Source organism: Lissotriton vulgaris, chromosome 5 (assembly GCF_964263255.1).
Source record: "Lissotriton vulgaris chromosome 5, aLisVul1.2, whole genome shotgun sequence".
Taxonomy (NCBI): Eukaryota; Metazoa; Chordata; class Amphibia; order Caudata; family Salamandridae; genus Lissotriton; species Lissotriton vulgaris.
The window spans coordinates 1139360888-1139375616 of NC_141693.1; the positions used below are offsets into that span (position 1 = coordinate 1139360888).

The 14729-nt window shown below is 47.6% G+C and overlaps 1 protein-coding gene across 1 annotated transcript in view; it reads left to right on the forward strand.

Annotated features, from left to right (window-relative positions):
- VWA2 (von Willebrand factor A domain containing 2) overlaps positions 1-14729 on the forward strand; it is a 282676-nt gene that overhangs the window by 134242 nt on the left and 133705 nt on the right. Inside the window, exon 7 of the mRNA XM_086922879.1 lies at positions 1840-1973. Coding sequence (XP_086779005.1) covers positions 1840-1973 — 134 coding nt within the window. The remainder of the gene's footprint in view (positions 1-1839; positions 1974-14729) is intronic.

Sequence of the window (14729 nt, forward strand, 5' to 3'; positions counted from 1 at the left end):
CTTTACTTGTTCCTGCAACAGCATAGTACTACTAAAATGGCAATTATTGTAACCTGTGTAGCGGAATTTTTTATGAAGATGCTCAAGGATTGCGGATTTGAAAGACTGTTTCATGCACTACGAGTTTGTAGTGTCAATATATCTATTTGCTAATTTTGATGTTTGGTGCGTAAGAGACTGCTGCATGTGGAGCTAAAATGCAGACATCCAATTATGTCTGTGGTGGTGGATGAAAGAATCACTGTGGGTGTGTTGTGTGAGAGGGTTTAAAGGTGGGGCTTGCTGTCCCGTTGAATATTGTTGCATATCTTCTTGAAAGATGGTTGATACTTCGATTTTGAACTGTTGGGATGCATCTCATGAGTGGTCTAGAGATGCAGGGCTGGGAGATTAACTTGAATAGCTTTCGGGAATAATTAATGGAATTTGTGAGGTTGGAGTTTGTTTTATTTTGCACAGAATGGCCTTCTGGTATTCTTTGGAGATTGCTTTGTATCTTACAAAATTAGGTGAACTTGGTGATTGTTGCTTGGCAGATTCAAGTCCGCTGAATGTCTTTGTTAGGCTTCTAAGGGAGATGTTGAACACGCCATTGTTTTGTTGGGAAGGCTGCTTTGTGAAGGGGCAGCAAAGTCTGACAATCGAAAAATGGCAATGAGAGGGATTAGTAGATCATGCTGAGAGTACTCTGTTGCATTCTGGGGATTTTGTTGAGGAGAAAATTGTAAAAGACTAGTTTAGTGAGTGGTGGTTTGTGTGGTGCTTGTTATTGAGGTTAGGTGATTGTGCTTGTGCAGGGGATGGTACTACAAGCTATCCAAGGTCGAGCTATACTGTCGATCACCAGGTTATGTTGAAAGGTCAGGTCTATGGTGTCCGTAAGGTCAGGTAGGTGGTGTCCGTGACTTCGACTGGTGATGTGAAGATGTGATTTCTGAATGAAGTTCAGGCCAAATATGCACTCAATCAGGATGGAGCAGGTTTCAGGAGTAGGATCAGTTAAGAAGATGATGCAGCCAAAGTGAATTATGTTCTTTTTGTTGAAAAAGGTTGTTTTGTTGAGGGAAGGCATTTTGAACTGGTTTTGTGAAGGGTGCATTTGAGGTTATCTGCATGTGGAAGAGTGGTATTGTGATTAGTAAGTTTCCAGATATTTCTTTCCTAGTGGTTGTTGGGTAATTTGAACCTTAGTAGAGATGCTTGTGAGTATCTGGTAGTTGTAATACTTGATTGGTTGAGAGTAGTTGGGGATATTTGTGGAATGGTGCTTGCTAGGTTTTTGTAACTGACCTCATATGCTGGTAGTTATCAGTGGTTGGTAGTGTGAATGGTGGAATGGTTTGGAGTAAACAGAAGGGTAAGGGGGTGAGCATGGTGGACTGAATGCATGCACGGTGTGGTGAATGTGGAAGAGATGCAAGTGAACAAGACTGAAAGGTGTTATCTGTTCATCCGAGTGGGTGATGTGAGGGGTATTAGTGGCGGGAGGACAGATTGCGATGAAGAGTGGTAGGATAAGAGGTCGAAAGGTTCTTGAAATGATTGTTCTAAATAATGGGGTGAGTGGTGACGTGTAAGTGTGTGACAGTCAGGATACCAAACATGTGAAGAATGTGACAATACAATCTGAGTTCGACCAGGTGCGTTGGGGCCTCTAATGTTCCCTGAGAAGCATTTTTCACAATGGCTATTTGACAATATGCAATGTATTTTTCATTGTCCTACCTATCAGTGTATTCCATTGTGTGCACTGAGATATGAGTGCATACACATGTTTCTTCTGTGCTTGGATTGATATGTGTTTCCAGCCATCTCATTGCTGTGTATTTTGTTGTGCAGGTGGGAAGAGCTGCACATGTTGGCCAGCGAGCCAGCTGAGAAGCATGTGCTGTTTGCGGAGCACGTGGATGATGCAGTAAACGGTCTGTCTAGCACCTTGACCAGCTCCACTGTGTGCAGCGCTGTGCCTCCAGGTAACTCAACAGAGCACATCTTCATGGACTAATACAGTCCAGGACTTTCTAGGTGCCATCCCGACAATTCTACACTACATTAAACAATTCTGAATTCCAGATCCCTGTGTCTGACTTAGAGAACAGCCACATATTGGAATCAAACTTATACATAGAATCCACCGCGAGTGATGCTTGTTTCTGCCTCTCACCACTCCCACAAACGACCACATACATGAAGGTATGAGGCCTGTAGTAGAGACAAGGACAGAGCTATAGAATAGGAGCAAAAACAGACACAGGACTCAACTAATTCTGCCTCAACACTGCTGGTTTGTGAGGTCTGTGGAATGTAGGGAGTTCCTACAAGGAAAAGAGTCCAAAGTGGTCGCCAACTCTCTAGAAGACGCATGAGTTTGGCCTGCTGGGAATCATAGTTTATATTTACTGCGCTGCTGCAAAGTGCAGTCCACCATATGAGCACTACTTTTGTTCACACAGCACCAGCGCTCTGCGATGACTGCTGACATTCCCTTCACACCAGGACACCCTGACACCCAGTGTGACTGAAATTGACACACCTCCTCCATGAACATGAATCACAAAGAGCAGCAAGCCACCCCCAGCTCCGCCTCCTGCCACATCCTCTGTTCTCCAGCTGCACTACTGCTTCTCTTGCTAATTTACAGGGGTTACCTTTATGCGTGGCCTCATTCCTGGAACCTGTATTTATCCTAAAACACTGACATTGTCAACTTCAGGGCTTCCCCCTCCCCCACCCCCTGCAAAACAGGGTCTACACTTGACTCTCCCTACAGACCACACCACGACCCGCCCATTCCAGAAACCCATGCACGATCAACAGCATTGCCATGGGCACCCCAACAGTTTGTCGACTCAGGATCTGTGGAAAAAGTGTTTGACCATTCTGGAATGCTGAGAAGTACTAGCCAATATTGGCTGTTTTGGGCACAGCCTATAACATACACGCATATTAAAACATACTTGCAAAAAGGCAGATAAAGATTAAAACGATTATTTGCAGATGAAGTGGGTATACAGATTAAGAATTTATTGAATACTCAAGTTTAGCATGTGGGGAAGCTTAATATATATCACTAATCCTAGGATCATGTGAGCATGGCAAGCACACAGGTCATACATAATCTGTAATAAGAACATCTAGGCTACTACAAAAATATATTCTGCAAACATTAGCTAATTCAGCTAGCCCTGCATTTCTTGTCGGCCTTTAATATAAATTACAAATATCAAATACATAAAGTGTATGGAACAGGTTAGTTTCATAAAGAAGATGGAAGCCCCATGGAGTGAGGGACGCGTCCTTACAGTCAGGGGATCAAATATTGAACCCCTCAGACTGCTTACGACACAAAGCAGTGTTAAATTCCCAAAACATCTGTATTCCAACAAGTCTGATATATTAGTGCATTTCATATAGTTTTTAATTCCTATAAAGCGCAAGATATTGCTACACTTAGAGTTTATTTACTGGAATTTGTTTATTTTTTTGAGTTTTATATAGCAGAAACTAGGTCCCAGGGTGTCGGAGCTCTTCACATTAGAACAGTTACAAGGCAGGAGTGTTTAATTATGTTGCGCTACATTGTCAGACGGACAGATTGAAGATACATTCCATGTTGGATCACTTACATTCTACATAGACTAAGCCTACACGTGTGACGTAATGGCGTTATCTCTGACCCAAACAACTGGGTGCTGCAAACTGTACTGGGAGTACTTTAGCCATATCACGCAATTCATGTTACGACTCGATATTAGAGACTTGCGGCGCTATAAAAAGTGGTGGAAACCAGTACTTGCTGCATTCCAACAAAGTGAGGAAACAAACTTAAAATAAAAGCTTGCTTCCAAGTAAGGGTCCCTTATCTAAAGTTCACTGCTATCAAGGTATTACTGCAAGCCGGTAACCAAGATGAAGGTCACTGAAAAGAAACTGCATTAACTTATCTGTGCCTCTCTGATCCAGTATTGTCCAGGTCAAAATCAAAGGGACCTGTTAATTTACAATTATAAAGCATCACCATTCTGCGACTTTGGTCTTCCACAAGATGTAATCACCTTTTCCCAGTGATGATTTTTGCCCACAATATTCTCATAGATCTTCTATGGTTGCTGTAATTATGCAGCAGAGCAGCGCAAAATTATGCGTCAGGTTTGACTAAATTATGTGGCACATTTTTTGATACTATTACTTCTTATAGTCCTTTTTACACGTGGCAATACTGTCTTGGCAATTATTTCAGTTCACCAGTACCAGATTAGCTACCAAATACAGAAAAAAGTCACCACAATATGACCAGTTAACCTTGTAAAGCACCTTCCACTGCGCACCAACCCACATTGTCACGTTTTTATTGATCTGCTTGAGCTAGAAACAATTAGTTTTTTTGTGGAAACTGGAGATTATGCAGCAGATCATAGGTCTATATGGCAAATGCGGCAAATCAATGATTATGCCGAAAAAAACACAGTCGCAGAATCCCATAAATCCAGTGGCCCTGTGTATGGAGATCCTCGCTGACCTACACCAGCGTTTGGCCCATCACTATAGGGTTGCGCTTGCAGCAATATGCTGCAAGTACATCTAGTGCGCTATGGGCAACAGTGAAGGCTAAGTCTGGTGAACTAATGAGGCTTTTATAAAATTGTTTTTCACCATCTCCAATGTTGTAATTTCGTTCTGATTCCACAGCATCATCCCACGGAGGGTACATCTACTGAGACTTTTCATACTATCAGTTTGCAATGGGCAAGCAGGTGGTCCAAATCTGCTCTGGCTACACTATTTCAATAAAATAATCACTTTACCGGCTTATTCATACCGAAGCCTCAGATGGTAAAATGTTTGGCTTGCTTGAGGGAGGATCTTTTTATTTTATCTCAGTACATCAGAAAATGTTTGCTCAGAACCTAGATTCTATCTTCCTGGCGACCCTTAGTCTTACAGTAAACAAAAGATGCATGCAAAAGCTTGAAAATACAGTTCCGGCCTGCTGGACAGAGTCAATATCATTATTGAATTCAGCAAAGAAGGCACAAGCATGATATCCTGTGCCTTACCACATGGAAATGTTAATGTTCTTGGTGAGCTCCTCCTACGCACTAATACTAACTCTGGAAAGTTGTTACTGTATTCTAAGTGTTTTATTTCAACTAATTCAGGATCAGAGACAGTGGTTGGTTGGGAAGTTATACATTTACAATGATCTACCTCATTGTACTTGGACATCAGGAATACAAGACACAACGGGCCATATTATCAAGAAAAGGCGATACATTATCGCCGCTTTTCTCGGCAGGAAACTGCTACTAAAGCTGCGATAATGGGCTTGATAATATGCCCTTGTGAATTCCCATAGAAGTCCAGGTTCTGGTGTGAACCTGGGCTTCTATGGGCCTATTATCGCTGCTTTAGCGGCGGTTTCCTGCAGAGAAAAGCGGCGATAATGTATCGCCCTTTCCTGATAATATGGCCCAACCTTCTGTTCAAAAGGACTGAACAGTCCTCTGCTGGTTTATATATGTAAAGCCTCTCTGCCATCACACACAATAAGGTTTCTTCAGTTGAAACCCATGATGGGTCCAAGTAAAGAAGTCTTTATGATGCATCTTACTCTCAGCACACCACTTTATTTTTTGTTTCATGAACACCGTACTATTTTCATTTGTGGGATGACCGAGCCTTGCTGGGATAGGATAGGGTGCCACAGGGGGGATCATAGTTTCATCCAAACTCTTTGGTTCCTGGAGCGAGAAAATTAATTGAGTGTGCTGTTGTGGTCCTTGGAAAGAAGAGGTTGGTGGCAATAAGGCAGATCTCCGTTGCAGTGCTTAATTTGATTCAAAACTAAATGTATTCCTGGGTCCCAAAGTTTTACTTAGGAGCCCCCGCTGGCTTTACTGAATGTGAGGGTTGCCAGATACAATACGAAGGCTGCCTAGTCTTGGATCTGCCACATATCTTCCTAAATTCCTGTCTCTTCATCTCACTCTTCCAGGTTGTTTTTCACCCGTGCTCCTCCCATTGCCAGCGCGTCCCTAGCTTTATCTTCCTCCTCCTTTTCCTCTTCTCACTTTTTTAGGTTTCGCCTGGCGTTCACTGCGCAGCAGTGTCGCGCAGGCTATTTTTTATGATCTCCAGTATGGGGCTTTAACCCGCCTCTCTCTTCCATTGGCTAGCTCCATAAATGGAGGCTAGTCATTGGAAGAGATATGTGGCAATCATTCTCGGAGCAGATTCGTGGGCGTTTCTGTGTTTTTTTTTTAGCCCCGTCCCCTTTTTACCGTCATGGGGCGGTGGGCGTTAACGTTTTATTTTTTACATCGATGTTTTTCTTCATTGTTAACCTCGTCCCTGTCCCGGGTGGTTGTATCCTGACCACCTTCCGGCTGTCCGTCCTCCCTCCCGCTGTCCGTGTCTTTGTTCCCGCCCCCCCTCTCGCTGTCCGTGTCTTCGTTACCGCCCCCCCTCCCGCTGTCCGTGTCTCCGTCCACTATCACGGCGCTAATGTAACTTTGTTAAGGGCGAGTGTTCTCCGCCTGCGGGTCAGTGATCCGGGTCGGGCGCCCTGCAGTAAGATAATGGCGCCCGCCGCCGAGTGCTGCTGACAGACAGCTGTGCCTGATAGCCAAGCCTGGGGCACTGCTGGTGTGTGGCCGTGGAGCAAAGCTGTTGCTGCTTGGGAGGACTGCGGACTGAGAGAGCCGTGAATTGCTGCAAGGGGTGCCCCGAATCCTGGGGGCTCGGGACGCCCTGCTGGCGGCGGCCTTCTGTACTGCCTGAGACACCCCTGTTAGCCTGCTGCAGTGTAGCGCTGCGGGCGGCAGTGGGCTCCTGCTGCCCGTGACATCCGAGGGAGCTGCTGAAAGTCTGGCGGCAGCGGCGCATTACAGCCACCAGCCTGAGCGCCCAAGAAGACAGTGCGGGTGGGGGCAGTTAAGCGTACTGGCCCTGAGTGTTGCCGGACCGGCACTGACCACTTGGGATACGTGGTGCGAAGGCGGCACCTACCTCACTCGGGGCCTGGGCTACGTCCGGCCCCTTTCATGACAGCAGTTGACCCTGGAGAAGTGTGCGAGGCCCTGCTAACGGAGCGAGGCTGAGGGGGTGTGGAGCCACGGTGCCCGACGTTTGTGAAAGACTGCCCCGCGCTGGCTGCCAGTCTCTTCAGCCTCACCGTTATTTTTCAAAAAGGCAGCTGTCCTTCCTTTCTAGCCTGGGCGGAGATGACTAAAGTCACAGGTGTCCTTCCTCTCTGGCATGGGCTGAGGTGCCCTGGAGTCGCGGAGACAGTGAAAGCCTCCCTCGCCGTCTCCTTCCTCACCCGTCAGGGACGGCTGGAGGGTGTGATAGTGAGCCGGTGCCCCACAGTGCTCCAGTGACCATCGTGCGACCTTCAAGGATGTCCCTGGCAGCAGACACGCCATGCATCGTACTGGAGATACCCCGCCGGAGCAGACTGTCCGTGCCAGGAGACCCTCGGGACTGCTGCGACAGGCTACGGCTGCAGATGTCGGCGGCATCCCCTGTCATGGGTCTGACAGCTCGCTGATCCTCATCACAATCCGGGCTATGAAATGAAATGAAACGTATATTTGTAAAGCGCGATTGCTGCCCTGAGGCGTCCAAGCTCTGATTAGAAGGTGTGGTTGCATGACAGAGGTATTTCGCTGGGAAATTAGTGGTGGACATTAAAAAGGAAAGTCTTCAATTGCTTCCGGAAAGAGGACAGATTAGGGTTAGACCTGAGTTGAAGTGGAAGTGAGTTCCACAGCTTGGCAGCATTGTAAGAAAACATCCTGCCGCCAGCTCTTGCCTTTTTTGTTCTAGGGACTATGGCCAAGAAGGCCTGGTTTGAGCGGAGGTTTCTACTGGGATGGTACTGTGTTATTAGTTCGCGGCTGATTGCCGGTCCTGTGTGCCAAAAGGCATGGTGGGATATGCACATTGCCTTAAAGGCAATTCTTTGCCGTACCGGTAGCCAATGCAGACTGCTCAGCCCAGGTTTGGCTGTCAGTCTACGAGGCAGCTCGAGCAATGTGCGGGCCGCGCAGTTTTGGACTATCTGCAGCTTGCGCAATGTGTATTCAGGGGCACAGAGATACAGGACATTTCTAAAGTCCAATCGGGAGTGGATCAGGCCCTGAACGGCCGTTTGTTTGGCCTCCATAGGTAGGAGTGGGAGAACTTTTTTCAGCATCCTAAGGAGACCGAAACACGTTGCCGAGAGTTTAGTGGCCTGGGTGTTAAAAGATAGAGCTTTGTCCAGCCAGACCCCCAAGCTCTTTATGTTGTCCTTGGGGGCTGGAGGGGTGCCTAGGCATGGGAGCCAGAGGGAGTTAAAAAGTATGGGAGTTGTGGGGCCTAGAAGCATCAGCTCTGTTTTATCCCCATTAAGTTTAAGGGAGGATGTCGTCATCCATCCTTTTACTTCCTCCAGGCAATTCGTTAGCCCCGATGGTGCTGATAGGCCATCCTCCTGCGCCAAGGAGACCACTAGCTGAGTGTCATCCGCGTAAGAGATGATTTTAATACCAAACGGATGGACAACCTCAGCTAGTCGTCTCATATAGATGTTAAATAGCGCAGGGCTTAGGGAGGAGCCCTGCTGGACCCCGCAGCTCAGTGGCCTGCTTGCGGAGACTATGTCTCCGTCGAAGATCTGGAAGGACCTGTTGCTCAGAAATGATTCGAGCCACAGCCATGCCCTGCCTGATATTCTAAAAAAATCAATGAATAATGTTATCACAATTTTATAATATATGCGTCTGTATTTAAATTATTATACAAGATACATAAAAACAATGAAAAACAACGCAGAGTCTTCTGAGTGAGTCTTGAGTCTCTTGTTAGGAAATCAAAATATCAGGGATAATGTTGCAATTTCACAGAATCCCTGTAAGAAATGTCCATTTATATTTCAGAAATGTCTTGATTTAAAAATCTCAATGCATTTCGGGCTTCAGAAATAGCCCTTCATCAGGGGTATCTACAGAAACAATATAATATTTGTATAAGCATCTTTGCAGCAGCATAACACATAGGGTCCTACAACGTGATGAGGAGTAGTAAAAGTAGCCAAAAGTGTAACAAAAAAATAACTGATAGCTGAGGAGGACGTAGAAGAATCAGTGAAGCACCATAAGGAACTCGTGCAAACTGGAGGAGACAAGAAACTAGTGTCAAGAAGTTTCCGAAAATAAAATAATACCCAAGCTGGGTATTATTTTATTTTCTGTATTATTTTATTTTCGGAAACTTCTTGACACTAGTTTCTTGTCTTCTACAGTTACACTTTTGGCTACTTTTACTACTCCTCATCACGTTGTAGGACCCTATGTGTTATGCTGCTGCAAAGATGCTTATACAAATATTATATTGTTTCTGTAGAATCCCCTGATGAAGGGCTATTTCTGAAGCCCGAAATGCATTGGGATTTTTAAATCAAGACATTTCTGAAATATAAATAGACATTTCTTACAAGGATTCTGTGAAATTGCAACATTATCCCTGAACTTTTGATTTCCTAACAAGAGACTCAAGACTCACTCAGAAGACTCTGCGTTGTTTTTCATCGTTTTTATGTTTCTTGTATAATAGTTTAAATACAGACGCATATATTATAAAATTGTGATAACATTATTCATTGATTTTTTGGTTACACTCGTTTCGAGTGATTTGAGCAGTGCATTAGGATTTCCGGATTACTATCCGGTGTTTCTCTTATTTATATGTACATAGGCTTGCAGGGCCTATTCCTATTGCACGCAACTGTAGACTGTATTGACATTTTCTTTAAAATTGATTGTATATTTTCTGATTATTGTGCTAAATGAGTGCAAGACGGTTGCTTCTCTCTTCCTGCCTGATATTCCGACATTCGAGAGACGGCTCTGCAAGGTGTCATGGCTGACCGTGTCGAATGCCGCACTCAGATCGAGGAGGATCACTGCCACTGATCCCCCTTGGTCTAAGATCCTTCTGGTTTCCTCGGTGACCGCTAACAAAGCGGTCTCCGTCCCGTGTCTAGGTCGGAAGCCCGTGTGGGTGGCATCTAACAGCTTATTATTCTCAAAAAAGTCCATCAGATGGAAGTTGATGTGCTGTTCGAGAATTTTGCTCACCCAGGGGAGCAGGGAGATCGAGCGATAGCTACTAAAGTCACCGGGGTCTAGGTTCAGTTTTTTAAGCAGAGCACGGACCATGGCCCGCTTCCAGGCAGGCAGGACGGTGCTGGAGGTGATGGAGGCATTCAGGAGGCATGATGGTAGGCAGAACAGCCTGGGGTGCCAACATCAATACCTCTGGTGGTGCTGGGTCGCATGGTGACCCAGATTTTACTTGGCGAGCCAGGGAATCTAGGGACTCAAGATCTAGCAGTGGGAAGTGTGCCAAAATTGCCAGGGGTTGCGATGGAACATCCCCCGGGTTTGCATGTCCCTGAACCCTGGGATCTGGTGCTACGGTGGGAAAGGAGGAGTAGATTTGGTTGACTTTATGATGGAAAAATTCTGCCAGGTCGTTGCAGTGGGCTATGGTTTTACCCGGATACGTAGCAGGAGGGGGAAGTTTGGTGAGGCTTTTCAGTATTTGGAAGATTTCCTTTGGTTTAGACTTGGCTCGCATGATTTTTCCAGAGAAGTAGATTGACTGGGCGTTTTTTACCTCGTCCTTGTAGGCTTTAATTGCCGCTCTATATTGGGTCTTCTCATCCAGTGAATTGTCCATGCGCCACCGTCTTTCTAGTTTCCTACAGTGACGTTTCTTTTCCCTGAGGGCCTCCGAGAACCAGGTGGCAGTTTTTTGTGACCGTTTCGATGTGACTTTACAGAGGGGGAGGGTGACCTCGAGGGACTTTACAATCCACTCTTCATATTCTTGATTGGCCACACACGGGTCCCCGTTATGGGAGGGACAGGAGGTCACAAGTCTATTGGACCAGGAGTCGACTGGTAGTCTGGCCCAATTTCTGGAGTTCCTTACGGTGGGGGTAGGAGGGGGTGACTTACGTGTGGTCCAGGTGAGGGGAACAAGTGAGTGGTCAGTCCAAGGGAGGCAAATTGGTCGCCCGACCATGAGCTCGGTGCAATTACTAAAAATTGGTGCCAGGAGGTGACCTTTAATGACAGCAGGATACGGGGCGACATACTTTTGCCACAGTCATTCTGCAGCCGTCGGAACCGTCCACATTTAAGGCGGCAGTACCAGCATGCACTAGTCACCCACCCTCACCAAAGGGTCCATTGTCCCAAATCCATCCATCCAATCCACCCAACCTGCATCCATCGACTCATCGGCCCATTCACACTCAGTCCGCAGTTCCATCTACCTGTCCACCGACCATCTCAGCCACCCATTCATGTATCCAGTCATCCATCCATCCGTCAGTGCGTGCGTCATCCATCTATACATCAAACAACCCATCCATCCACCCTCCTGAGCGTCCGTCTATCCATCCACACGTCTGTCCGCCATCCGGCCATCTCCTCATCCCCTCACCCGATCGATCGATTCCATTCGTCCGCCTGTCCACTTCCCACCAGCTCCAGGGATGGGCAGGAATGTATTGGTTCTCAGGGAGGGTTCGCAGGATCGGGGTACTTGGGGTGCACGTGCATCGCCATCTGAGACCGATGCCGAGGAGATTTCCACAAGTAAACCCTGCCAGTGGGAATCACGAGGGACTGAGTGTAAGGTGCTCTGTGATCCCGCAAACCTCTTGTGTGCGGGGAAGTAAACCCTACACGGGCTTATGTGTCATGCCACTAGAACATGTCACACATGAGCGAAACCAACATCAATCACACGCTTGTACCTGTATGAACGTGAGCATGCACTCATGCATGCAGCACGCACACACACACACACTACTCCGATCTCTTTCTTCCTTGATCCCACTTACGCCCATTAAAAGGATGACGCCGCACAAGGCGCGAGAGATCCCCTAACGCCGATCGCCCGATGGGCCATAGATCATTGATTGGCTGCGCCATTTGTAAAGTGAAAGGCCATCATATCGATTCTTTGGCTGGAGGCGCAGCTGAGTTGTGACCCGCTCAGCTGCCTCCGGGAGCAGGCCTTCCCCGCAAACAAAGAGGCTGGAGCGAGGGGCAGCATCCCAGGGGCGATGTGACCTGTGACATGGCCACCCTGGCCAGCCGCGGCCTGCAGGAGGAGCTGGGCACGGAGGCCGGGCCTGCGTGGGCACTCGGGGCACAGCAGGCCCTCGAGAACCATGACAGCTCGCACACCTGTGTGTGTGTGCGTGTGGGGCTCTGTGTGTGTGGGGGGCTCTGTGTGTGGGGGGGGCTCTGTGTATGTGTGTGGCGGGGGTCTTTGTGTGTGTGTATGTGTGTGGGTCTGTGTGTGTGTGGGGCTCTGTGGGTGTGTGTGGGTCTGTGTTTGTGTGTGGCTCTGTGTGTGTGTGTGTCTGTGTGTGTGTGTGGGGCTCTGTGTGTGTGGGGGCTCTGTGTGTGTGGGGAGCTCTGTGTGTGTGGGTCTGTGTGTGTGGGGGTCTGTGTGTGTGGGGGGCTCTGTGTGTGGGGGGCTCTGTGTGTGGGGGGCTCTGTGTGTGTGTATGGGGGTCTGAGTGTGTGTGGGTCTGTGTGTGTGTGTGGGTCTATGTGTTTGTGTGTGGCTCTGTGTGTGTGTGGGGGGGGCTCTGTGTGTGTGTGGGGCTGTGTGTGTGTGTGTGTGTGTGTGGGTCTGTGTGTTTGTGTGTGGCATTTGCGAGAGATTAAGCTATTGGCATTGTAAATGACAATGCCATTTATTTATCTGTTTTCAAAACCAACACATAAATAAAAATGTTGTCATTTACAATGCCAATAGCTCTAACTTTTGCACAGGCGAGACCGTTGCATTGTAAATGCTTGTTCTTACTTGCTGTGGGTCACCTTTCAATGATGAAAAAGAAGTCTTGCTCATTAAAAATGAATGCCTCCGTAATCCCCATGCACCCCACGGTACAAATTAAGCAATGTCATAGTCGCCTATGTGGCACAAAGGAAAAGCTCGGCTCTGTTGAAATGCCACCCTGCATGTAATAAGCAAATTAGGACGGTGAGGTAAGGTTAAAAATCCACATCCTTATAACAACTTGAAACAAGCATTAGGAATGCATTAGGGCTCGGGTTTGTTTGAGTTTGAGATAATGGCATTGTAAATGGTAATGTGCACTGACAGCTGATGATGATTGTGCCAATTGAAAGAGTGGCTGGTGCACTGCCAGCTGTTGGTGTGTGTGTGTTTAGTGAAAGTTGCACTGACATTGTTTGTTGTGTGCGTGGGTGTTTAGCGGCACTGATGCATGGTCGTGTTTGTTTTTGGTGAAAGCGTACATTGATGGTTGTTGGTGTTTGTGCCTGCTGAAAGCATTCATTGGCGGCTGGGGGTGTGTTGTTGTGTGTGTTGTTTTCTGTGTAGTGGTGAGTGTGTGGTGGTGAGTCTGTGGGGGTGAGCCTGGGAGTGAGTGTGGTGGTGAGTATGTTGTGGTGAGTGATGACGAGTGTGTGGTGTTGAGAGAGTGAGGTGTGTGGTTTGTGTGTGTGTTATGTGTGTGTGGTGTATGTGTGTGTGGTGTGTGTATGGTGTGTGTGTGTGGTATGTGTGTGTGGTGTATGTGTGTGTGGTGTTTTCTGCACACTCACACACTGCCCCTACGCATTCACACACTGCTCACCCGCACACTCCCAATGTCACCCTGCATAGTCACACACTGTTTATCCTGCACACTCATTCTGCACACTCACACAATGTGCACCCTGCACCCTTACACACTGCCTCTGCAGTCACTCTGCACTCACTGTCACTCTACACTCACTCTGCACTCACTGTCACTCTACACTCACTCTGCACTCACTGTCACTCATGCACTCACTCTGCACTCACTGTCAATGTGCACTCACTCTGCACTCACTGTCACTCTGCACTCACTTTGCACTCACTGTCTCTCGCCCTCACTCTGCACTCACTGTCACTCTGCACTCACTCTGCACTCACTGTCACTCTGCACTCAGTCTGCACTCACTGTCACTCTGCACTCACTGTCACTCTGCACTCAGTCTGCACTCACTGTCACTCTGCACTCACTCTGCACTCACTGTCACTTGCGGTCACTCTGCACTCACTGTCACTCTGCACTCACTGTCACTTGCTGTCACTCTGCACTCACTGTCACTCTGCAATCACTGTCACTCTGCACTCACTGTCACTCTGCACTCACTGTCACTCTGCACTCACTGTCACTTGCTGTCACTCTGCACTCACTGTCACTCTGCACTCACTGTCACTCTGCACTCAGTCTGCACTCACTGTCACTCTGCACTCACTGTCACTCTGCACTCACTCTGCACTCACTGTCACTCTGCACTCACTGTCACTCTGCACTCACTGTCACTCTGCACTCACTCTGCACTCACTGTCACTCTTCATTCACTGTCACTCTGCACTCACTGTCACTCTGCACTCACTGTCACTCTGCACTCACTGTCACTCTGCACTCACTCTGCACTCACTGTCACTCTGCACTCACTGTCACTCTGCACTCACTGTCACTCTGCACTCACTGTCACTCTGCACTCACTGTCACTCTGCACTCACTGTCACTCTGCACTCACTGTCACTCTGCACTCACTGTCACTCTGCACTCACTGTCACTCTGCACTCACTGTCACTCTGCACTCACTGTCACTCTGCAATCACTGTCACTCTGCACTCACTGTCACTCTGCA